The sequence below is a fragment of the Ptiloglossa arizonensis genome, chromosome 14 (assembly GCF_051014685.1).
Source record: "Ptiloglossa arizonensis isolate GNS036 chromosome 14, iyPtiAriz1_principal, whole genome shotgun sequence".
NCBI classification, from domain to species: Eukaryota; Metazoa; Arthropoda; class Insecta; order Hymenoptera; family Colletidae; genus Ptiloglossa; species Ptiloglossa arizonensis.
Window position 1 is genome coordinate 6,663,104 of NC_135061.1, and position 27,564 is coordinate 6,690,667.

General features: G+C 42.1%; 1 protein-coding gene across 1 annotated transcript in view; it reads right to left on the reverse strand.

The window, feature by feature from the left end:
• Positions 1 to 27,564, reverse strand: part of Pio (zona pellucida domain-containing protein piopio) — a 106,828-nt gene that overhangs the window by 27,668 nt on the left and 51,596 nt on the right. Inside the window, exon 4 of the mRNA XM_076326543.1 lies at positions 17,259 to 17,473. Coding sequence (XP_076182658.1) covers positions 17,259 to 17,473 — 215 coding nt within the window. The remainder of the gene's footprint in view (positions 1 to 17,258; positions 17,474 to 27,564) is intronic.

Genomic DNA, 27,564 nt, shown 5'->3' on the forward strand with positions numbered 1-27,564 from the left:
ACTCGTGTGCTTTGAGCCTGCCAGAGAAGCTCCAACGACTACAAAGCGGGCCTGTCACCGGTGGTTAAAAAATGTCATTTTGTTCAGCCCGAAGCACACGATACTTGCTATTGATCCTTCCCAGTACCTAGTGGGTGTAGGCAGGGCAAAGAGCTTTGCCAGAATAAACTACAGACCCTGTACAGGCTTACATCGGTTGTTTTATAGTGTACTCGTGTGCTTTGGGCCTGCCAGAGAAGCTCGAGCGATTACAAAGTGGGTCCAGCCGAAGTACACGATAGGCACTTGTTATTGCGTTGCCATAAAACGTTTGATCTTTAGTTTAACGACCTGCTCTTGACACGATTGGGTACATGGGGTCCCACTGCTGCATCACTGTGGAATTTTCCAGATGTTGGGAATTTTAAGACCAGGTCTGCACATTTTGGGCACCCTGTCAGGGTTGTGACATCCCCTTCTAGAAACCAATCGCGAAGGATCTGTGATTTTGGAGGTATCTTGGGTCCATTGTGATTCGTCATTTGCTCGTTGCCTCCCTTAATTTGGACGAGGAGAACCGAGTGACGTCGTCGATGACCAGTGGTCGATTCATGAATCGGTATATACGATTCGATTCGAGTTAGTTGGCACACTCGATTCAATTTGGTTGGTATATTCGATTCGATTCCATTCAAGTTAGTATTTACACTCGATTCGATCGTTTTGCCATTCACTTGGATACTCATTAACCAGGCAACAGTGGACTCAGCTTTCGGAGCACTCCGACCATCGTTTAATTCAATTAATTCCTTCCATTGGGAAGGTGATCCTTCGTACCTTGAAATTCTTAGTCGGCACAGATTGCACAAACATACCGAAATCTCGAAAGATGTTTAGATCGAGCACGAGCACGTTACAGACCCGGAGGGACTCGATTACCGCGATTACTTCCACGTACGCGATCGAGTCTCCGATGGCCGATAAGCGGGAGTGGATATTCCTTTATGCATCGATTCGCGATCATAGAGAACCAGAGTTCAACGATCCGGGCAGAGATCATTCGCGCGTAATCCTAGATCGTCCCGGCGTTTATTAATCGCCATCACCGCGGAGTCTCGTCCTTTCACTTCGTATTCAGTCATCGGTGAAGATCAACTGGCTTTTCGTCCTCGTTCAATGGACGTTTCGTTGCTCGAAGCTACCGAGTCTGGTCTGTACCGGTTGCTTACGTCGTAATTGGTCTCGAGCCGGTAGATAAACCCCGTTCGAACAAAAGGGAAATGGTACGACTCGGGGAAGGATACGTGTTACGCCTAGGTACAAATATTGTTCTTATTGTTGCGATATTCCTCGACGCGTTACACGATGTTGCCGCGGGTTCGTAAGTGAAGCTAATTTTCGAGGAAGAAACGTTCCTGCGCGGCGGTGTCTTCGCCGACAGAGATTGATTTACGGCAGATACAATCTCGAGGTGTATCTATCGCTTTAATTACTCGTGTCTCGAAAATTATCGATCGTGTTCGTACACGGTGTTTTGAACCTTCCAGCGGAGACGTTGGATCGACGACGGTTGAATTCTGTCCTTGTCGGCATTGGAAGGTTAAACCTTTGCGCTAGAAGCTCTTTCGTTGAGCGTAACCGGAACACCTCGACCTAGTATCTTGCACCAAAAGTAAAAATAAATCGTACAATTAGTCCGCGATGTTACCCTCTCTTTGTATTCTACGTGTTCTAACATTTTATCGAGACACCGTATTTTGATCTCGAGAAAAATTAGATCGAATTAAACGGAGATCGAGAGTCGTCTCTCGAACGCAAATGGTTAACACCGGTCACAGGCTGGGGCTTCGAAACGATACGATCCGGAACAGAGAAGCCATTCGTTCGATAACCAGCGAGGTATCGTCCGTGAAGCGCCTATTAATTTTCGATTTGACACGAAATCGAGTGCACGATAGCTCGAAGGATCATTGGTCGAGGATAGAAATCGTCAGAGTTTAGGGTTAGCCGGATAATCCTGGTACGAGGATCTCCGGTTGTTCGGGGTCGTCGATACCACGGCGCCAGCATTGTCCAGTGGATCAGGCTGGCGTCTCGTCCGAACGAAGAGAAAAGACAGCAGAGTCTCCGGTGTGGGGAACAGAGACGGTGAATCTCTTCAGCAAAAGAGGAGACGACGAGACCGGTCTCTGGGCGAAGTTGTGCCGTATCCTTGCCAGCATTGCGAGCGTCCTCAGCCTGAAAAACTAGCCAGCAGATATGGCTGCTCGCCCTCAGTCAGAGGTCAACGAGGTTGGAGGACCTGTACCTTGATCCAATACAGTCTCGACTCTTCTCTGTATTTGTCAGTGGTTCTCAGGGACGCCTTGATCTCGTTTCGTTTGGAACAGCGGAAAAAAATGTATACTTTCGAGGATACTTTCGAACTCGAGGATCGTTCGTCGAGATTTTACGATTACTCGAAACTGAAGGTGCGAACAGGGCTCACCGAACACCTTCGTCTTTTCAAAGAGGTTCGTTCGATGGGACTTTGCCGCGCTGCACTCGACCTACTAACTCGAAGATCATTTATCTTTTTTTTTTTTAAGTCGTGGACACCTTCGAGAGCCTGGCCTGGGTTAGTTTCTAACCTAGATCTAATAGAAACCTAACTCCTAGCTACGGGTCGCTTCTCAACGAAAGGGATTTAAACGCGATAAATTGCATTTAATAAAAATACAAATAGATGGTAAAGTGAATATCATCCAGGATCTTCTTTTTGTAGCTGTTTTCATTTTTGTATGGTCGTAAACTTAAATTTGTTCTTCGTACGAATTTCCATTCTGGAAATAGATCCTTCTGCCAGGTTCTTCGATAAGTTTCGTCGTTTTTCCATAGTAAAAAAATACTACGACCCTTCAACTTTGAGCAACTGTAAATATACGAACGAGTCGACAAATCTACACTAAACTTTACACAAGTTTGTCAAACGGTAGTACCATCTTTAGAAAAATAAAACGACGAGCTTAATAGCGACGAAACTTATCGTGCAACCTATTATGTAGTACACGCTTCCGATAGAAACTTCTCAGTCACCTTTCTGACACCTAACGATATTCGAAATACTCTCAAATACTTATTTCTGACCAAATTTGGTTCTGCGTCTTCTCTCGTTTCTCGAATTTTTACCCACGTCGGCAAGTTCGAATCTACCGTACCGTAAGAGTCAAACATCGATCCTCGAAGCTGTAGTTTCAATAGTGTTCCTCGAGCGATACCTCGCGCTTCGTCGGTATCCCGAAACGCATCTCAATATCGATCATTTTTCGCCCGGTATCGTGTTACAATAGCATCGGTAGACTGGTTAACAAGGATAGTAGCCAGTGGAACTGCAAAGGACCTGAAATTGCGAACAATAGGCCACTTGACGAAGCGCTGTGACCGAACGTCCTACCACTGGGGTCCGATCCACTGTGTGGGCAAGAAGTATGCAGCTTCTTCTTCGACCCTAGAAGGCCTGCAGTCGCTGCGAGCGGCTGCAGAGGTTCTCATTCGTTGATCTGGAATTCTTTGTCGTCGCGTAATCATTTTTTAATCTTCCTCGTAGACATTTACCGCGCGACAAAAGTCCAAGGAAGCCAGAATCTCGTTCCATCATCCTTGGAGAGGCATTAAGGTTTCCTCGGTTAGTTGAATCCACGACGAATGGCAGGAAGTCGTTCGTTCCTCGACGAGCCATTTTTATCCGGTCGATTATTCGCTGTATAATGAATCGATAAGACGGTGGAGGTGAGACGCGTTCAAGGCGTTCAAGGCGTCGGGAAAATATAACGGGTGACGTAACGGTGTTTTCTATTAGAGGGGTAATACGCCGTGACAGAGAAGCTCTGGCGAGCATTAAAATTCCCGGTGTTCCTTTTTGTCGAAGCGACCGGGCGGCCATTATGCCACTTAACTGCACGGTGTTGCCAGACGAGTGACCTTGGGGTGATTGGAAGGAGCCACCGATTCCTCGGGAAAATCTATTCGAGCAGCGGTTCCGTGCTCCTTCCATTTAACACCTGGTTTCTTCGTTTCTGTTCGGAACGGATCTCGGTGTTGCGTGCAACATCTAATTTCCAAAGTGTTATTTTACGTCAGAAACTCGTACTTGTACGTGTCGGTGGGATCGGTTATAAGTCGCTGCACGGTGGTTCGTTCGAACAAGGAAAGAGACGGCGAGAGTCCCCTTGGATGCCGATCGAGATGAAAGTTCGACGATAGGTTAACTCCGATGTATCTGTGGGATCAGCGAAGATAGAAACTTACGAGTTTCAAGGAAGTCTTGGATGTCCAAGTCCGGGGAAACGAAAGTCTCAACGAATAAATTAAACGATCACTCTCGATGGAATCGATCGATGGATAAATTCGATCGATTTCGCGCAGAGATTCGGATCGCGGTTGTTCGTCGATGATAGACCGTTCGCGTAGATTCTTCCGTGTCTGGATCGAGACCTTGAGAGACTCGTGAAAGAGAGATCACGACGATTACGTTTCGAGAAGCACCGACAACGCGTTACGTAAGTTACATCGCGTTCATTTTTTACGAACGCGAGCGAGTTCGTTTTACGCGAGATTTCAAGTATCCGGGGCTACGGACAGATGCCTTACCGATTCGCGATAATGGGGCTGGCAAGTTCGAACCGCGAGCAAGCGAAAGAGAGAGAAAGAGATCGCTCTCCTCGCGAGGGGGACGAAGAGAGAAATCGCGAGCTGTTTCAGAGGAAACGAAAGAGGTGAAAGTCGACCATTAATCCTTACGTAGGCAGCAAGTATGGATAATCACGAGATGACCACCTTGGACATCGTAGAGTCCTTTCTTTCTCACGATAATTCCACACGCCAGTGATTACAGGATTCACGGAATGGCAAATGTAGCCCTTGCGCACGAACCTGTACCGTGCTTTTACTTTTCGCCACGAGTCGTGTAAATCTTCGTAGCGTGTACAGTTGACACACATTTCCACCACTCGAGGTACGGATGACATTTTTATGGAAAATCGACCATCCGATTTTTGTTCGATGTTGCGAGTTCCGAGCAGGGGAATTTTTCTCAAATTTTACAAACTCGTAAATCGTTGTTCGCGACCAAATTTGCAATTTTCATCGTTGTTCATGACCAAATTTGCAATTTTCATCGTTGTTCATGACCAAATTAGCAATTTTCATCGTTGCTCACGACCAAATTTGCAATTTTCATCGTTGCTCATGACCAAATTTGCAATTTTCACCGTTGTTCGCATCAAATGTTCGATTTTTGTTCGTTACTCGTTCGAAATGAAATTTGTCCAAGTGTTGGGGCGGTGTAGGTACGTTCCGGTTGGTAATACGGTCGGCGCGATAAATTTGGATCGATTAAAGGGGTACGTAAAACGGGAAGTCGTCTAATAGACAATGCTGGCGGTGCTCCCGACGCGAATTACAGTTTTCTCGAGACGTCCGAGGAATGCATCCCTTCTGGCGATAAATCCCTGGGAAAAAAGGTCTGTCGTTTAGCGAGAAGGGACCGCTGGGGTGAAACTCGCGTGCAATTTACAAGCCGCGGGCTACGGATTTTACGATGTAATTGGACCTCGAGGAGAGCAATGGTTGTATCCCTCTTTGCAACCGGTGGTTACACCTCGCTACTAGGAAGATATTATCCGCTTCGGCCGTGTTATTCAAGTGCGCAAGGGCAACATTTGCTCGGTTAATGGTGGTCACAGAAGGACACGCCACTTGCCAAGCGTATAAACCGTATGGGGAAATTCTACACGGGGAAAAAATAACGAGGCCATTTTCCGTCTGGACGAACTATCGGGGCAAACTGTTTAGGATACACAGGCTACTCTCCGAGTATAACTGGTTCAGCTTGGGTCGTTGAAACCGTTGTAAGAAAAGATAAATGTTTTTCGATGCTCCGACTTTCCATGTTGCCATTACGCACTTATGCGTGCTCAATTGCAAATTGGAATTCCATCGTCCTCTTGATTACGATCGCGGATATTTTAACGAACTGTACGTCTCGATCGTGTTTGTAAACATCGATCAGTTTCTGGGATGCTCCGCGTCGCTACGGGGGATGTTTCCACGAATGACGAGAAAACGATCGTTCGTTAAATGCAAATTAGTCGACGCGATGAGACAAAAGATAGCGTAGCGGAAAAACTCTCCAGCGAATGGCCGTGTCGGCAGGAAAATGAAAAACCAGTATCTTGATGTTGAGTAACGATTACCGTGGAACGACTGGGAAGTGTTGTTGCTTTCTCATTCAGTGAAAACGAATTCGCACTGCTCGTTGGAGAAAACTGTATCTTGGAAGTGTTCGATAATTCGTTAATATCCCTTGTTTCGTAAAACTAAAAGTATGTATATATGAAATACAATGTACAAGACGATCTAGAAAAAATATTAAACCGTTCAAAGTTGTTCCAGGATCTCAATAATAAATACAAAACGTCGACGTGATATGGACTCTGAGAACAATATTGATAATGTAATTTGAAATAGGATTTATTTTGGAAATAAATAGAATTTTCCAATTGCTCTTACTGGTCAATTTTTTCGATTATTATTTATGTAAAAGGGACCACGACACGATTTATGTCACGTTCATTAAGCGCAATGATAAATGGAACGGGATTGAAACTGGTAAAGTAAAATGATAAATTGTTGTTCAAGAACGGGGAGATTAAAAACGTGTACGAGAGCAAATTATACCGATACGTGAAACTGCACCGAATTGTAGAATAATGTGCACCATTGCCGAAAATTAAAATAAAATCGATCCATTTTCAAACGTTCCGATAACTGGAAAACCCATTTCAATAATTCCGGAATAAATTGTTAGCTAAGGGAGAATAGTCTCGGTTACTCAAGGGAAAATAGTTTCAATTACTCGGGGAAAATAGTTTCAGTTACTCCGAGAAAATATAATAGATTCAATTACCCGGGGGGAAATAGTTTCAGTTACTCGGAGAAAATAAAATAGATTCAATTACCCGGGAGAAAAAAGTTTCCATTACTCGATGGAAAATAGTTTCGTTTATCAAAAGGAAAATAGTTTCAATTGCTCGGAAGAGGTATAATAGATTCAGTTACCCGGGGGGAAATAGTTTCAGTTACACGGAGGACGTAATAGATTCGATTACTCGGGGTAGAAAAATGTTTCCATTGCTCGATGGAAAATCGTTTCTTTTCCTCGAAAGGAAAATAGTTTCATTTGCACGAGTGAACTCGAGATTCGAATAAGAATTGTGCGTTCCTCGATATTGATTTATCCCGATTCGGTTGTTTCTTTTTGCTCGGCGATTAATCCTCGAGCGCGTAGAGTTTTGCCCGATGGTTATACGCGTAGGCATATTTTATTTGGCCTCTCTCGTTAGAAAGCGGCTGCCGATAAAACGAGAAGCAGCGCGTATTCGCGGCCGAACGCATCGTCCAACCTGTTTCAATTTATGCGCGTCGATTAGCCGGCTGAAAAATCATACGCGAGATCTCGCGTTAAGCGGAGCCAATGACTCGCGGAATGCGAATTTCCGGCGGCTTAATGTAACATGCCGCTAACTGTACGCAGTGTACCTTTCCACGGGGATGTATAGTTGCACACAGGTGTGACGATGTGTTCGCAAGGCCATCGTCAAGGATATACCGTAGCTGCGAGGTAGTTAGAACTGGATACCGCCGCGGCAGCTGCCCATTTTGCGATTTACTCGCTCCGGCGTTACAACATTTTGTTGTTCCCGTTTTCAACCGTTCACGGTTTTCACAGCGACGTCACATTGTCCCGTGATTTTTCGAACACGGTGCTACCGAGCTTTCGCGAGCGTTTTTCGCGATAAGATTCAACAGAAGGCTCGGTTTTATTGGTACGCGAGATGATTAACTCGCGGTCGATCTATCAAGCGGATGCTCAAAAACATTTAATTTACTTCTTGTTAAACGAACGTGGAAGAATGCGAAACTGGTTTTGTACAATACGCGGTGATACGGACTGCCCCTCGAGTAGGTAGGAAGGATCTCCGAGTCGAGACTTTTGCCGGGGATTGAAAATATTTACCATAAGATTGAAAATGCGGTTGGTATTCGGTTACGCCAGCAGAAATGAAAACCTGTTGAATTTTTAATCGGACGGTCTGGCAACGATCGACGCTGGGCTCATTTTATTCAACGTTTTTTCAATCGTTTTTAAACACTGTCTCGCGATATTTTTACCGAAAAGTTATACTCTTTTGCGGCTATCTAACTTTTCAAATTGAAGACATATTCTCATTCCAGTTCGAAATTTTTCGATGTTCTAAATTATTCCAATGGTTTCTTTCTTTCTTCTTTCAATCAATTTGAAATAATAATTTCGTTTCTAGATCTCTTCTGTTAGATTTTGTTCGGGAATATCTATTCAAATATTGCACTCGTAAATTTTATAATATCCAACGATAAAATAGTAAATTGAAATGAAGTATTATATAAGAAATTCAATTTACAAGATAATAATACAGGTTACCCTAACCACTTGTTTTCGATACGAATTGTACATCTAATACAGTTGTGGATAAAATTTTATATACAAGTGTCAATTGTGCTTAGATTGACATGACATGTACGGTTTCTGTCAATTGTTAGAAGAAATTGTAACAGTAAATTTCCGCGATGTTAAGATTCGATTATTCGGTTGATCATTTCTTAATTAACATCGTATAAGTCTGATGTCACAATGCTGTTTTTAAATCGACACAAACGGTATTTACTTGTACGTTTTGTTATTTTAAGCACGGTTGACATTTACGTGTAAAATTGCAGCTACGACGCTTCTTGTCCCAGTTTTCGTTTTACCACGGTTAAGTGGTACGTTGATAGTCTGGCTTTGTTTATGCGGTTTTGTTACCGTGCTGGTCGCTTCAGTTTGAGAGCGTGAAGCATGTAATTGCACGTTGTATTCGGTGAAATTTCATTCTCTGCAATTTCGTTAGGTGACAAGGTGTGAAATTAATCACGTATTCAACTGGAGTCTTTTTATTTAATCAAGAGGAAGAAAAATCGAGAACTTGCCTTTCGTAATTCGAAGCACCGATTGGCAATATTTATACCTCACCGGTGGAATAGATATTTTAAAATTTACGTAACTGAAATTCTATCGAAACTTTTGTTAAAAAAGTTTCATAAAATAAATACAACCGGGTGTTAATTTTACTTGACAATATAATAACGCATTATAATGTAAAAAATTATGAAAATGAAGTCTGGAGCAATACAGAGAGTATACTTTTTAATTTTTGCTCAATATTTTAATCTAGATAAGAATTTTACTTGCTACACGTCTGAAACGAACTGGAAGCACCATTGTTTAAAAGTATCCTTTCGTAGGCAATAGAGAGAGTATATTTTTTATTTTTTGCTCAATGTTTTAATCCAGATAAGAATTTTACACGTTAAATGTTTGAAAGGAACTCGAAGCACCACTGTCTCGAAGTATTCTTTCATAGTCGATACGGGGGTAGGATCGAATGCAAAAGAAGATAAACAAAGAAGAGGTTATTCGCGCGATTGCGAGGGCGGTATCGTTGCAGCTGATGCGCCGTTTAATACGTCGAACTCGCTCGACCAATGGAGTTATCTCAGGAACTACAGCCCCGCTCAAAGTTCGCGTGTACAATTTTCACAGTTATCGTGTACCCCGCGAGAAAGTGTTTTCGCGAAAGTCGATTACGGTGGTACACGTCCGGCAAGAAATTTCGCGTAGCTGTACGGTGTTTACGTAACGTCTTCGAAAGTTTGGGAAACACGACACTGGTCCACCGTTTCGGATACGCGGGGAAAGTTATCGATTTCGAAACGTTAACCGACCGACTTACGTTGTTTTCGTTCCGAAGATTTCGCGATGCTCCTCGTCGGCGAATACACACGAGCAAAATGCTAAATACGAATCGACGGAGGGCGTAGATTAAAATTTATGAAAACCATGTGTTTGTTGAATCGGATATCTTGCAAATTAATGCAAGAAACGGAACCTGAGAATAAATTGAGAGGCACCGAGGAAAAATACTGTCCTAGTTGTAATTTGGAACGATATTATCACACAATTGTGTAATCGTGTGCAAAAGTTTCAATAAGAGTGTTTTTTCAGAGAAAATAATTGGTGCAAATATTGTCGATACTCTACAGTCTATTTTTTGATATGGAAAATAATTGTGCGCAAGTATTGTCGATATTTACACCGATCGCTGTATAACAAACCGTGAGGTACACTAGTTTGAAAAATGTTAGGGAAGATAATTCTACTGTTGAGTATTCTACGTATTCGAGTGCCATGTATCAAAGATTTCAGATATTCGTGTTCACAAGGCCCAGGTTCGTTGAAACATCCTGTATCCGCGAGATGCGTGCAAGATCGTACACGCGCATATCTAAATAGCATAGATACAGACGCAAATACGTGGAATTGCACGGCAGGGAATTGACTGTGGACTTTTACTTTTATGATTCAAGCGTGGGCAATGCTCGCCTCACTGCCCACGACGTATCGGCCCACTCGATCCTTTACTTGTAAGGACCTTTCGCGTTGGCCACTGCGCCGAAAAAGAGAGGACGACCTTTACGTAGCCATAAAAAAAAAACACCCGAGACAAAGATGGCGCAGCTTCTTATCCTTGAGATTTTATCGAGGGGATTTATCCGCGAGGGCATTCGCGAGAACCGGTCGAATTGGGTGGGTGGTCGAGAATGCAAATATTGCAAAAACGAACACGCGTCGCATTTTCGGAAACTTTGTTTTTAATCGCGCGCCGAAACTAGTTTTCGTTGGTACGGAGTGATCGTCGCTATGGATCGATCCAGCCTTTCGTGAAGTACAGTTCGGTACGTGCACCGATAGCCGTGTTCAGTGTGCCTCGGTTAGAGACCATCGTGGCTTATCGATCCGACGATCATCGATGCGACCGGGTCTTACGAAGCGAGTTTGCACTACGACCTATAGTTAATTTCGCTCACATGCGATTTAAACGCCGCCAGATTATAACGTTACGGACCGATGTGACTGGAAAGCGGTATGCCCTTGGGATATACGGCAATTCCCTACGCGAGCGCGCCGGACCGATGTGACTGGGAGGTTACCATTCATTTTCTCGCAAATTTGCACGACCATTCACGTTTTTCGAACACGCCACGAGTACGCACCGCAGTGGAATTAAATTGTAATTTTTTTTATGCAATTTGACATTGTTTTCGAGTCGATATATTTAATTCAATTTAAATCATCACGATCGTTTTTTAACCATTGAACATTCGTTATTCGATACTATCTGAGAAATCTTCCTTTTATATTAAACAGTATCGAAAGATCTTTATTACTTGGCTCTTGTATATTTTAAAAATGGCCGAGTCGACGATTTTAAATTACCCAGTTACGCGTCGAAACCCGACTTGTTTTTCTCAACAACTATGAATCTTTTAAGTTCGAAACGAGTCGCATTTTTAAATTCTTATCTTCAATTTCGTTTCCATGCTGTTGTTTCCTCTCCGAGCGGAGAGATCTTCCGCAAAAGAAAAAAAGAAACGAACGCGAGACCGAAGACAGGTTTTCGTTAGCGAATTCTCTCACGGTGCAGGGCCCCATTAGCAAAAGAACAATTTGGCTCCACTCTTCGCCCTCGAAGTTGTTGGTTGTTGTACGTGCTTCGAGTGGAAATATAAATGAAGGAGAATGGCCAGTGCGAATAGAGATACGGTGCCATTAATGAGTAACGCAAGCGAGCAACCGAACGATTTTGCATGCATATGCGAACGTACCGGTTGGTTTTAGTCCGCTGTGAATCGGTTTGCGAAACGCTCGCGGTAACATCGTCCTCGAAGAGGATTCTGGTCACTCTGTTCGAATGTTTCGGTTCGACATTAGCGAAGCAAATTAGCCTATCCGTTCGTTTCTACGGAATTTCACCAATTCGTGTTAACATGCTTGTCCAGCAAATTCTACCTCAGACGCGACTAAGTTTGAAACGATACCTGTAATACATCGTGTCCTGCGATTCGTCGCACAAATAATTCGTTGCTCGATAAGTATTGTCGTTCGATGAGAAACGGAGCTGTTATGAATTTTTTAAGCCCGAAACGAGTCGCGTTCTTAACTTTTTATTTTCAGTTTTCTTTCCGTTAGTCGTTTTATTTTTACGAAGATGGTACTACTTCGATGAACATGTGTAAAGTTTCGTGTAGATACTTTAGTTTATAGTATAGTTTCGTGCGAATACTATATTTTTTATACCGAAAATTCGTGTAATTGAAATTAAATTCGAGAAGGGTCTCCGGCCCTCGAATTCGTTCTGGTATTAATACTCGCAGAACGTTTGTTACGTTGCTCGTCGTAGGGTTTATTTAATTTACTTTTATCAGTTTAATCTGAAATTAACGCGAAATCGTTCTGTGGCGTCCAGTTATTATCAGAAGAGAATCCGGCGATACCTGTTCACCGTATCGATGGTTCGAGTTGTTTGTGCATCTCGATGAGTATCTCCGTTACGTAACGGGGTACAGGGAGCAACGCGCGAGGAAATCGCCACTTGAAAACGATTACGTAAGCAACGAAAACGTTGGCCCGGCTCGGCCATATTAGGCGGTCGTTTCGTCCAGTGCCATTTTAATGTGCAGTCCCGTTACCCTGCAACCGCTGGTACTACCGAAGAACCGAGAACAAGTTTCGCGAAACGCGAACGTCGTCACGTTGTCGAGATAAGCTGAAATATTCTCATATTTTGCATGCTTCCAACACTCCGGACACCTGGAATGGATCAACCGTTGGGATGCATCGGATTGAATTTCAATATGGCGGATGGTTCTGCTACCGTCGACGCTTCGAGTATTCGGAATAAGCCGAGTGTTCAGCTTCGATCGGTATTTCAGATATTAGCCGGCTAGTTGGGTATTCACCTCGAGCAGAGCTACGTGTTTGAAAAAATTCACCATTGGAGGTTCAAGTATTTGCAATTATTCACGAATATTCGAATCGGAGCGATATGTAAAAATTATAGGAATTCGCGTAGGAATCCAAAGCATCGCCGTAAATTTTCGTAGAAACTATCTATGAAAACGGTCTTCGTTTAAAAGAAGCGAATATACAATCTTTTTCTCGAGATCAAATTTTTCGAGATTTTAAATTTACCGGCAGTTTCGTAAATGGAAAAGGGTGTTCCGTTATTGTAGAATTATAGCTGACGAATAGAATGATTAAAACGTTAATATCGAAATTAAGGTAATTATAACTTTCGAAAGTTTACCAAGTCTTTTCCGTGATAATATTATCTTCGTAGAGATTGCGATCTTATCGGTAAAAGGAACGTAGATGTTTTAAGGTCTAACGTCACGTGATTCAGGCTGCATTGTAAATCGTAATAGGGTCGGGTAGACGGGAGGGCTCGGGACGAAATTGCGGTTTAAAAGGTGCGCGAGATGACCGACGAAAGTACCGGCACGCTGTAAGACTGTTTAATGTACGATTCACGCAAACGCGGTAGAGGATCGGCAACGTCCAGGATGTTCAAACTGCCCACAGTTTCCCTAACGCCCACTACGATCTCGAGGAATCAGCCATTCGCGGAGGTCAAAGACTCTGCTCACCTTCTTCAACCTTGTCTCGGCTCGTCGTGCCGCGTCGTTTCTCCGGGACAAATTGTTCCCCACGGCATTCCAACCCTTAAATTATGCAGACCCTCGTGCCGGCAGACGTATCGCCATTAGCTCCGAGGAGTTGATCTTTTCCTCTTCAATTGGGTGTACGTGTTTGGAGAACCGGACAGGTGTTCTGGTATGGTTCTCCTGGTCGTGTTTGCGGAATAGAAGACCGGTCCGCCATTAGAATCTTCACCGAGTACACGGTGGGTCGAGACGAACGACAACGAAAACTTCTCTGGTACTTCTCGACTTTTCCATCGAGGAAACTTTCGTAGTTCTGGGTCAGTTAAAACTGTTAAAACTGTCCCTCGTTCCGTCGCTGTTTCGTCTATTCGTTGCTAACGTCTAACGGTGACTGGCTTCTCGGAGATCCCAGGGTTCTTAGATGTCAGGGCTAACCGCCAGATGTTGAGACTCGTTCCAAGTCGGTCAGAGATACGATGGAACGATTATAATTGCGATGTTCGATGAACGGTTCGTCAATATGCCAAAGTACCTAGGGAAATCGGCAGTCACTGTACTCGATGAACTGGACTCGGAACTACTGTCCGTTCAGGGATTCAACGAGTCGCGAGCACGTATCGGAGAAACGTAGCTGGACAGTGGTAGATACTGTTGTTCGTGTAATTGCCTCTTCCGTGTTTCTTGCTTGTGGGCGTTACCGTGTCCGGACAATGGCGCGATACGAAATTGAAAAGAGATTCAGCGCTGCTCCGAATCCTCGATCGATTTACGAAATGCTCGAGAGCATTTGTTATTGGTACGTTATTGGCTCGAAATATAAATAGGTTAAGTTTGCTCTCCGACACGGTGTAAAAATAAGAATTCGAGACACCTAGAGTCGATAAAGACACCTCATCGATGGATTCACCGAGAGAGCTTCCTAAACGGTACAATGTGCTAGTCTCGGTCAAAGTCCAGGTGTATTTTCGCTTAGAAGGTCTAAACGAAAAAGATTCGATCTTCCTGCGCAACTCCGGCTAGAAAACTCGCCAAAGTTTGCTCAGTCCGGTTCGGTTGATCGAAAGAAGAGACGCGAATAGTCGAGAGAAGACGCTCTCGAAACGATACAAGCTACCGGTCCGTGTTGAACTCCGGATACATATTTCCACTCGGAGTATCGTCTAATCGCGAGATTTCCTAGCCAGAACCGGGAAACACATCGAAGTGTCCCGTGTTCTTAACGTCGAATCCGTTGATCGTGGATCGGTAATATTTAAACGAGTGGTGAAGATCGAACGCGTTTCTATCGTTCAATGAGAGCGTGTTTCGTCGCCGGGACGAGGAAAAAAAAGGAGTTTCGAAAGGCGAGCAAGCGGATGCATCGGAGTCCGGTATCTGGCGTTCGGCTCGGAATCGTGATCCGGCAGTTCGTTATCGGCAAATGGAAGGAACCAACGGTCCGTTAAGGACACGAGTACGCGTTTGCATGGCCGTTGTACGTATCGCTGACATAAGGCGTAGCGCAGCATTAGCTGTTGCCGGTGGTGGTGCTGGCATACTACATATCTCTCTCGTAACGCTCGTAAGAAGAAGGCCGTAAGTCCGGTCACATAACGGTCCAGTTATGGTATGGCGAGGAAGCGATCTCTCGCCTCGACACACGATTCCCTCGTTACACGAACCTGCCCTCCTCCACCGTCGTATTTCCCTTCTTCCCTTCTTCCCTTCTATTTCTTCCCGCTGTTCGTCTCCTCTCCTCGGGCGTCCGGCGTCCGGCTCGGTCTCGTCTTCTCGAGCCGTTTCGCTGCTCCCTTTCTCCCTTCGTCTCCCGTTCCCGTGTACTCGCGCGTGCATTCACGCCTCCGCGAGTTTTTTCGCCCGTTGTACCGTACGTGTGTACACGTCGAGTCGCATGACCGATCGTGATCACCGATCGAGCTTCCTCTTACCTCGATACCGCACCGCGTTCCTCGCGATCTTCTTCTTTTCCGGCGATGTTGCGTAACGCGCGATATCGCGAGCACTAGGCTTACCGATCGGTCAAGTTTGCGATGATCACGGCCGTTCGCGAAAGTTCACGGTCGCGATAAGAATTTGGCGAACGCAACGCGCGATATCGCGAGCACTAGGCTTACCGATCGGTCAAGTTTGCGATGATCACGGTCGTTTGCGAGAGTTTGCGATAGAAATAAGAATTCGATGAACGCAACGCGCGATGTCTACGTGGCCCAGAGTCGATAGTCCTTGGACAGATTGCGTACTGGTTACGAGATGTCTCGTACGTGGCAAACTCGAACTTTGCGGTTACGAAATATCTCGTTTTGACTCGTCGGGGCATAGTGGGTTCAAAGATGTCCCACCTTTTTAACGCTCCAATATGCACAGAGTATTTTTCAACCCACTGTGCTCCAAAGGGTTGAAACGTGATATCTCGTATGTATCTAATCGAACTTTGTGGCCGGGTTACGAGATATCTCGTTTTGATTCTTTGGGGCACAGCGAGTTAAGAAATGTACCACTACTCTAATATGCATGGTGGGACATTTTTAACCCACCGTGAAGAATGCTTCACTTCTGAAACATTCATGCTCCGAAGCATTGTTCCAGTTTTGAAAATAAATAACAATTGATCGATTTAACTTTATACGGTAATGTTTAAGAATACTTCGCAAACGCGAATTTAAAAAGTGCATACACGCATTCGACGAAGCGTTTCCATAGAAGTGAAAGATGTGCGTGCCCTGAAAGCGCGTTGAGCGAGCGGAGTGCCGTACGCGATGCGTTAACGCGTTAAACGCCACATCGGTCTTCCATAGTTAAGGATGTTCTCGATATTTGTTCGAACCGTAGTGTAAAAAGTTAAAATATATTCGATAATTTGTCGATGTAATTTCAAAGTGATCGGTTAGCTCCGAGATATTTTACACACCGTTTCTGAAACGATAATTTCGCGAAAAACGAGTTTAATGTTTCCAAACAACCTGTTCCGCGCGAACCGATACGCCGGCAGCGCGTACACGAATCCGTTACGCTCTTCGTGCCTCTAAAAATAGATCCTTTTAAAGACCTTTCGTATTTTAACTCTAAAACTACTATTCGAGACAAAAAGAGGCATGGATAACCGTACGGGTTTCAATGACGTCCAAAGGAGAACTTCGACGAACGACACTGGTCGTCGAGTAGAATCGGAGGATACCAATTGGGTCGAGAGATTCGAAAATTCCAAGGAACTAATTCGTGGCAATTGTACGCGTTAAGTGGCAATAGTCCCTTTGGCAATTTCCATTAAAGTCGAAACTATCCGATCGAGGGTCTAGCCTATGATCGACGGTCGTTACACTCGATAACGGTCGGGATCTAGCCCCGATCGCGCAACAAGCTGTCGCAATTATCGCCATTGACGTGCGTCCAGAAATTGAGCAACGAAGTGAGAAGCTAATAGCTCGGATAAACCATATCGAAGCGAACACTGAGCTACGCCTACCAGCGCTCCGCCATGGAACACGCAATCCAAGTGGTAATTTCGTCTCATCGATCAGGGTAATAAGTTATAATGTGGCCGATTTGTCTGTGATTATCGTGGCCCGATAGGTGTACAGCTACGATCCCGTGAGATTACAAGTTGCTCGTTGTCACGATTCGCGAGAAGGTTGGAATTTTTCTGTTTCCTCGACACTTACCAGCTCGGTGGGCATGGTGTTACAAGACCTGAGGGGCAGGTTGTAAGTTATAGGGGTGGGCTGGCTCCTGTACTCCTGCAGGCAAGAGCTGTTCTTCGACAAACCCCGTGGATACACCAGACCATGGAAATCAATGTTGCCCTCCGTCGAGATGTGAACGATTATTGATTCGCTCGCACACTCGATCTGCACGGTGCTCGCTATGGCCGCGGTTGCTGTAATTTCAGAGAAGATACGTGTTTATTTAAACTAGATTTGGTAAGCAACTCGGTGCTGGACGTTTCGTTTACAATCCCGATTCGTTCGGAGCTTAAGGACGACAAGTTGCGTTCGTCGTCGAAAAGAAATATAAAGGGAGATGGCCAGTGGAAGACTAAAGGATTTGAAAGAACCATAACTTGTAAATGAATAATACAAATATTACAAAATAATACAAAATTGTAAAACATGTAATTGCAACGTGTGTTGGTAAAAGCTATGTTTATTTTATATCGATTAGTCTTCCAGTGAACACTCTGTACTAACTAGTTCTTGATTCTACAAAGACATGTACTGTGCACGGTTCGCAAGAAGTCACTTACAGGGAACACGTATATTTATTATTGTACGTCCACGAGAGTATCGTAAATGAATTAACCAAATTTCCACGATCGAAATGAATCCAAACGCGATCTTTTTCGGATAATTATTAATTGTATCGACACTAAAGCCTATCGAAATCTGTAAACAATTCGTTCTCGAAGAATTTTTAACCAAACGTTTCAATTCCTTCCACATCGATGAATAATTCGTGCAGTTCTGAGAAGTTATCGGTCGATATTCGTATCGGTCGATTCGAAAGGTCCCTGTTACGCTTAACTGTAAATTCTGTGACGAAGTTTAACTCCGTCGACATCATTGCCAAGCGTGAATGACGTAACGGTACCTATCGTCGATCGGTTACAAACAATTCGCACTTTTATTCTCGTCTCCGATCGAACGGACGCATTGTTCGATCAGGTTCGCTTCTTATCGAGCAACAGTCTTCCATTCCGCGAACGTTGTACGGTAATTTATTATTAGCAATGCGGACCACGATTCGAGCCGCCAGCTTCAAGTTTAATAACCTCCGGTTCGTACGAATTTTTGACTGGTACGTGGACTGAAAATAACAACGAGGAGCTATTCATTTCACGGCTTGGCGAAAAGGATTCTCCTTCGGGATCAAGAGACGACGTTCTCTTCGATGCAACGATGTTCGTTAAGTAACGTTAAATATCCGTGTCAGTGAACTTTTATTTTCGAGCTCTTAAGCCTAACTGTATAATTATTTTTAGAGGAAAGTAAAATATTTCTTTCGTGACGTGTTTTAGCGTTCAATGGTATTCCGTAACTGTTTCGTAGCGATTGAAGTACGAGAAAGAAAAATAGTAGAAATTTCTCAGCTTGAAATCTATACAATAGATACAATATGCCGTAATTTCAGTTACAACGGAGAATGGGGTGTTTTCTTGTTTAAAAATACAATAAAAAATGTAAAGTCAAATTTGTTCGTAGAAGGCTTCCTTTTCAAGGTAATTCGTTTTGAAAATCTGAAAGACACTCGCCAATTTGAATAAAACTTGTTTCAATGGATCTCGTTACAGACTTCACTTCCGCGTCGAATATATAAAAGCAGTCGTGTATAAGCAAGAATTTGTTCTCCCTTGTGTACCTTCGTTTCCTTCGATGATAAATCAATCGCTATTTGTATTAAACGTCGAGGATTTTTATCAAATTGAAACACGTTGTACGTACGAAATTAAGGATTGTTCAAATCATCGTCTTTCGATTTCGAATTTTTTTTGAAGAGTACAGTTGTAATTTTTGCCCAAAAATCATCCCTAATATTATCAAATGGAATCTTCATAAAAATTTGGAATATTTACAGGCATTTAAAAAAAAGTCCAACGTTGTGAATTACTTTGATCAATTTACCAAGAAACCGAATAAATTTTGGACAAAATTCCCTGGGGTTTGTCGAACCCCACCTTATCGGTTACGTGTGAACGTTTTTCATTTATTTTTAAACAAGATACGACTTCCTTTTCCGTTGCATTACGAATTACGACATACCCTTACGCGCGTAATCCCTCCTCGGATATTTTCAATACTACCTCTTGCAACTTCGAAGACCACTTTTTATACTCGTAGCGCCACAGCGTGAAATGTGCACGAACCGTGAACAAAGCATAGAATTAAACGTCTTGCAGGATTTATTTCCCGAGTAAATGAACCGAAGTTTCCCTGCTCTGTCCTGACAGCACGTTGAAAATCACAAAATGCTCGATGGAACTTTTTGTCGTACACGGTGCTGAAGAAATCCATTCAACGGTGAATACGCACTATTACGTGTCCGTTTGTTCACGGTTTATTAAAGAACGATCAGAAGGCTATTTCCAACGTCACGTCGATAGAGCCTCGTCACAACAATCGCACGAAAGCGATTTCATCGACGAACCGAGGACTGCTCGATCGAAGTAACGAAACACACCGTGAAACCACATGATCTGCGCAAGATCCTAACTGTTTTTTTACAGGATCCATCGTGAAAAGGAGGGAACTGTACCGTTTTCTCGTTCGATCGTTCGCGAGAAAATCCCGCAGTTCGATTGTACATTCGGTGACCCTCTATCAATTAGACGCACAAGTGCATTCACCCCGAAAGAGCTCACTTTGCGGTGCATTTAATCGCACGATCGTCAAACGATATTATTTACCGCGTTTGCGATCGGTATTACCGTTGTTGATACGAAATAAATTTATCCATTCCGCTGTCTAATGTTGCGTGATAAAATATAATTATAGTTCTGGTTTGTCAGGCATCGCAACGAGTGCGATATTTGTCGGTATGCGAGAATCGGTGTTCAAATGCAGTCTTCGAGTGACCTGAATCGCAAGTTGTTCTGTAATTAGAGTCTTAAGGTATTTGAACAGAATTAATGTTATCGAAACAGTAATATTTCATCGATAATATGGAGAAACGGTAGTTCGCGTAAACTGTACAATATTATGGAGAAAATATTTTATTGAAAAAGAAACGGTTAATTTTCATTTCGTAATAATTACGTTTGAACTTGGGTACTTTTGTTTTTGTGGTACTTTTACGGCGGTAAATTTTGTTAGAAACTCTTTTCACGGCTGAAGTAATTTAGAATTTTTATCATAAAAGTTACCATAAAATTTTGATTAGAAAAAGATCTATAAGTTATGAAAAATAAAACATAAGTAACTGTATAAGTGATTAAGAATTTCTTTTCTCTGTTCCCGTTACACAAGAACTTTTATTTTCATTTGTTCTAAATTTTATTCGAACTACAACTTTTAGTTCTGTTCTCGACGCAAGAGTTTTTATTATACAAGTTCCATTACTAATGTTCCAACAGAATCTATTATAAAAATGTTCCATAAACGTTTCGATCACTGATATTTTCAATTTCTCTCCTCATATACGATACATTCATAGTACATCGCGCAATACTGCCTACACACATCTCGATACATTCGTAAGGCTTCAATGATATCAAACACTTTGTGATCGTTTCAATACATTGTGTCAACCCACAATACCATCCCCACGTGTCCAGTATAATTTCCAATATTCGAAATTGCGCAACAATATCGATCACGTGCGGGTACCTTTAGAAATTTTCACGTTTAAAAGCAATCTTGAAGCGAATCCGTAACTCTGAACAATTTATTAAACTTTGCAACTTGAATAGATTTAATCACTATCGAGGTTACCGAGTACCTTTGAAAATGTTCAGTGTTCTTCACCGCGAGCGTGCAATTTAAAATAACGAGCACAAATTGTGCACACAAGTTGGTATGAAAATGCCAGAAGAGTCTAATTTCCGCTTTTGTCTCCAAGTCTCTGAAACTCCGTGATTATGAAACGATGCGGCGTTAATTGTTAGGCAAGCTTCGCGAATTAAGACTGAATTCCGCCGTTTCATTTGTACTCGTGTGCAATTAATTTGCGTGTACTTAGCACCGTGGTCGTTGAGAACAGTGTTTCTCAAATTTGTTCAAATAAGACCCACTTGAACAAAATATATGATTCAGCTTACGTTATCAGCTTCAAATAGATTCCATAAAAAATTTAGGTCTAGGTTAAGAATTCCCGTAACCTGCTTCATTGGTCGGTCGTGTTTTACGATAAAAATTGCAAGAATGATCAAAAAATAAAGTCGTAGATTACAGGACTTGTTTACAGTCCCAATCTGCTGATATCGTAATTCTAAATTGCTCCTAGACTAAAAGTAAAATCGATTAAAAATTGGTCTCGTAGCGTATCGCTTTCCCGGTGACATCGGTCCGGAGAAAAAATTCGCTTCGATCGTGACCCAATTTCTTTTAACTCTTATTGTACCACGCTTGAGTCTTCTCGGATCCAGAGAGACTCTTGCATCGCTCAATTATACCATCGATACAATTTTTCTTAAAAATGAAGTACGACAAAATAATAGAATTTTTATTCGAAATATTTGTGCAAGTAGGGTCGAATTACGGGTGGTATTCGACGTAACATCGTTGATATTGGAGGAATTCGACAGTGTACGAGGAGAAAAGATTCGAAACTACGAGTTTCAAATTGATTCGAAGAATCCCTGGCGACCCGCGGAGCGAATGAAACGACAATGATCATCTTTGGTTTAATATTATCGTCAACGAGAAGTGGAGAGACAATGATGAGAGAGTCGTGAACTTGACTCCTCGTGGCTTCTTCCTCTCTTCTTACCTCGGACCGAATCAACTCCTGGCTCGTTTGATTCGTAATATTTCTGATTCGTCGTACGATCGGGCCAATTTGTGAGCAATAAAGGGATCCGATTGCTGTCGGTGTATTAGATGGGAAGGAAACATCGTTATTAAACTCCGAATAAGGCGATCGATTCCCTCCGTATCGGTGTTCGTCGTAGTAATCAAATTCTATTAACTCCAGCGACACCAATTCACTTGGAGAAATTTTAATTTCGAGTTTCTCGTTCGTCGTTGGAAGTTATTTGCCGCTTCGAATGTCTTCCCTCGTTTAATCGGTGTCCAGTATCGTCTCGATTCAGACTTCGATCGTCAATACTTATTCTTTATATTGCGCCAAGGTTGGCTTGCGTAACGCCATTCTGCTGAATCACAATCCTTTATGCACTACTAATGAACGCGAATTGTATGTGTATTCTGAAATTCGAGATTAGAGTCGAAGATTGGAGGAGACCGATTATGAGTATGAAGCTTTGCTGCTATGTTGTAATCCGTTGCTCAGCAGCGGATTACCGTGGAGATAGCGGATACGTAGAGTTGTATTGTCGAGTATTTCTAACAAAGCAATTAATGAAACTTGTAATTCGTTATAATTAAGCTGGCCAGATATTGCTTATGTAAATCCTTCCCTCGTGAAATACAAAAGAAGTCAACGAAATTGCACCATTGGTGCAACTTCGAAACTCTTTTCGCAAATAAGGAAGTATCGGTGCTGAATAATTAATAGAAGTTATACCGATCATCTTCCACGTTATCAAGTTGTAAACACAGCTCGCATAAATTAATTATATAAATATCGTCGACCAGTTCTTACATCCTGTTGTATCGATTAGCCAACCAGTTATTGCTCGTATCGTGTCAAATACTTTTGTTACGACCTTTTGTAATGAAAAAAGAGATTCTTTCGTGAGAACATCCAATAAAATAACTCGTTAACAAGACCTTGTATTTTACCCCTTATTCTTGAAACTGATTAATAAGGCATGTCCGGACCTAGGTATGCAATATATTTTATTTCCACTGCAGCAGGTATCGAGACTGATAGTTTAATTTGATAATATAGTTTCCTAATCCATTATAAGTTTATATTTCACACGTTTATCGATTTCACGCGACCGGGGAAGACAGTTCCATTTTACGATTCGACGATATTAACAGAGACGATCGCGTTCCATTCGTTGAAGAAAAATTTCTTTCGTAGACAGCGTGTGACACTCCGATGCAATAACTTAAAATTCGAATAAATAAGGGGAAATAAATAAAGGGGACAAAAAATCCTCCACGAGAAGAACCCGATTAACGATCTAACGGAGATTTTAATTAAGGAGATCACGATTGACTCGTTCGCGGAGACATTTAAGGTTGACAACCCTTTCCCAGGCGCAATCAAGGTGTTGTTTCTTACCGAATAATACGAAGGTTTCCCGGCAACCGAGAGAGAAAGAAGAGGATCGGGTTAGCCAATTAGCCGCACGCGAATATCCAAGCGAGGAGGAGTCTCTCGCAACAGCCCGGTGGTTTTAGCCGATCGTTCGGCTCGGCGGAAGTATCGAACATGGGCCGAAAAAACCACCGTAACACGGGAATCCACGAGGTCGTTGCCCGACACGACCATCTTCTTCACGCTTCCACGCGATTCATTTCGGTTTTTCAACGCTCACCCCGTAGCGGATCCGAGATAAAGGACCACGAGAAAAACGAGAATTCTGCGCGTTCGGACCTTCACCTCTTTCCTGGTACAGCAATTCCTCGTAAAAGGTGTATCCAAAGCGAAATGCTCGCTCACGATTCGATTTAGGTTTCTGCTCGTTCGGGAAAAAACATTGCACGTATTCGGTACTCCGCCAGTGTTGCCCTCGCACCAGAGAACCGAATGCAACGTGCAATTTTTCAACGCGATGGAAAGTTCTGTTTCGGTCACGAGAGTTTAACGGAAAGTAGTTTTTCTTAGGTATCGTTAGGTGTATTAATCTTTCGTTGATATTTTATACTCATTTTACGTTTGATGTATCAATTTTTTTTTGGATATTTTAGAAATGTGTCAACGTATCGTTAGGTGCATTAATCCTTCGTTGATATTTTGTACTCTTAAAGTATCAGTTTTACGTTAGGTGTGTTAATTTTTTTTGGACATTTTAGAAATGTGTTAGGTGTATCAATCCTTTCTCGATATTTTGGAAACTTTTATGTCAGGTATATTACTACTTTACAATGTATATGAAAAATGCTAACATTTATTCTTCAAAGTAGCCTACTTAAATTTCATATGTTACGAAAAATAATAAAAAGGCAAAGGTGGTTGCAGTGTCAGTTACTATGAGCATCTATAGACGTGTTAATAATTTACTATGTTCTACTAATGTTTCACTGACTATGCTAATAAAAGGAAATAGGCAGCTGTTAGGTATTAACGAGTGTTGTGAAATTCTTCTCGAGGTGTCAAAGACATACAACGTTTTATTTCTTATTCGTTGATTTTTATATTCGATAATGTCGTGTAGTTACAGTATATATAAGAGTAATAATATATTTAATTTAAATGAACATTCAATATACGTTTAGAAGCTATAATATTCTTTTTCCACCGACACTAAAGTAAATCAATACATTCTAGATCCGGACATAATGTAATTAACAAATATAGTACTACCAATTTTTAAGTGACCATTTTTACAGTCGATACGAATAATAGTATCATTCTCGACACTATTTATATTTACATAGTGCGACCGCAGACGAGAACGATTGTCGTCGTGGATCGAATCGAATTTCATCTTCCAAAGACAATAAAAATTTCTGTATCGTTACATCACCGAAGTATTAACGATGAATCGGTGAGATTCTTCCCATGAAAATGAGCCTAAACGTGACCTTGTACAGATTACTTGTAGTGAAATATTTTTAAAGAATTAAAATAAGAAGGAAAGTAAATCTGTAATTCAATTTTTCATAAAATATTACATAACATTGTAAAACGTATAATCGATGCAACTAGAAAAACTGGTTTCTTGCATCGAATCAAAATAGTATCTATTTTACCTTGAACATTTTCTCAAGACAAATGACGAAAAGATGCAAACGTAAAAGAAATGAAACAATACTAAACGCAACGTTAAACTCTCCTTGAAATTCCTCCGGTTACAATTTGTACGTAGTTCTCGAGGCAACCGACTGGGTCGTGATAGAACAGAGAGAAATATTTCAGTTGCGCGGTATTTAAAAAATTTAATATTTTAACACCATTGAAACGGTTACGAGATCTACGGATTTTGTTGGTAGATTTCATTCAAAGAATACAGCGTGAGAACGATACGCTGGTAGCAGCATAGTGTGTGGATCGGTTACTGAAACGAGCCCCACGGCGGCCTTTAACAGCTCGTTATGGTATCACCTATAGAACGCCCATTCTAGAAATTATCTTATTTTGCAAAGGAAGCTCCAAAGAATACGCTCACATTTTTTCAAGCCTGTGCAATTTCCCATTGATCTCGAAATTAAAGAATAAAAATTTCTTTCTAATTTTCAAATTGTACAAATGTCTTATTAGCCTAAAAGAAAATAAATGAAAACGAAAGAACGGTCTCCTCTTGTTCTTATCCACGGGAAAAATTTGAAAAATTCAACGTGTTGTATTTGTCGAAGAAATCGAGTGGGTTTTAAATTTACGCGAACCACGTATTTCACTTTCTCGAAAATCTTTAGCATTGAGTTGTAGAAAGTGATCGATTGGAATGTCTCGTAGGCAATCTGTGTTGTCAATCGAACACGACGAGTTTTTTCCTGAATCTCAAATTACAACACTGGTGTAACGTAGGCGACAATCCAATTAAGGCAACTCTCTCTTGTAATAATAGATTAGATTATCCTTATAATTCGAATCTGTCGATAGAATTTAAAAATCTACATTGGCGGATACTTTACAATCGTTCTATAATTAATTTTCAATTTCTCTTCCAATTTCCAATCGGTAAAAAAATCTGTAGAATCTGTAGATATTAATAGGTATGAAATTTTCTTTGGAGTATTCGCAATCGTTATAAAAAACAATAGAATCTACGAGTCTAGATTAACAGGTACGAAAGTTTCCTCGAGGGAAATGTGTTCGTAATCGTTCTGGAAAACTCACTCTACCGTTCATCTCCGTTGGCTCGTTCCATTAAAGAAAACGTCCGAAAGGTTAAGGAACCGAACGAGCTCGATTCGTGGAAAGAGTTCGCGCCTATTCCCTCCTTCTCACGCGTCGAGGCTAGATCGCAACCAAGGAGGAAAAGAGCTCTCGTACCGGAAACCGAGCCGCTCGCGTGTCGTTTGCAAATCGTGCCTCGGTACACGCCTTTGTTTCACCCCGTGGAACCTCGGGATGACTCAGGTGCAGAAGAGGAAACGTCTCCGTCGCTCGTGAGGAACGAGCGAGGAGGAAAAGGAAAAAAGAAAAGAAAAAGGAAAGGGAAATCGAACGCAGGACGCGTGGACGAACGGTTTTTATCCTCGTTCATCCTGTGACTCGTTTCCACCGGACGGTACGCTCACGAAAGCAGACCTTAAGGTCAAGTACCCTCGACTTCCGGCGTGACTTACACCGCGCCGCCGCACGTGTCTACGATTTAACCTACGAATACCGCTCTCAAGGAAGAGGATTCCTGCGTGTTTTCCTCCTGGCCGTATGTACAAGCCACTTTGCAATCAGACCCGTTCGTAGATTTCTACCAACATTTTTCAACCGTGTACCAGCCAACAGAAAACGATACTTTCGATTTTTCTGATTTAGGAATTCCAAAGAGAATATTCCACTGTGATTAGTTTATTCTTTTTGGATAACGAAAACCTAAGTAGTTGGTACTTTGGATTCTTAAGATTTAGGAATTCCAAAGAGAATATTCTACTGTGATTATTTTGTTCTTTTTGGATAACGAAAACCTAAGTAGTTGGTACTTTGGATTCTTAAGATTTAGGAATTCCAAAGAGAATATTCTACCGTGACTATTTTTTACTTTATTCAAGTATTAAAAATTTCAGATTATGCGTTGTAAGGAAAATTGAACATATTTACACAAAAGTATTTTCTGATACAAATATAACGATAAAAGAGAATTCAGAATTACATAATAAATATGGTATTTAAAAAGATGAATTTTTAATTTTCATTACCGCTGGTACGGTACAAAAATAATAAAAACAGAATGAACATGGTCAAGAAATATATCATCGATGTTCGATTCTTTCTCTGCGAGTGTAATTATTAAATCGTCATTTTTAAATGACAAATTAAATCGGCGCGCAACGTGAGGATCGTTACGAGTTACGCAACACTTGCGCGTGGATTGAAAATTTTTGTGTTTAGAAATTCTTACGAATCCCGATTGATGAAGAATTCGAAGTACGCTCTCGTAGTTGTCGCAAAAATTCGAAGAACATTCGACTCGCCAAATGATCGAAAAACTGGCACGGCGAGACGCACAGTTATGCAACAGTTCTCTGTTGCTTCCGTGCGTGAGATTTTAATGCATCGCGATGAACACGAGCGGCA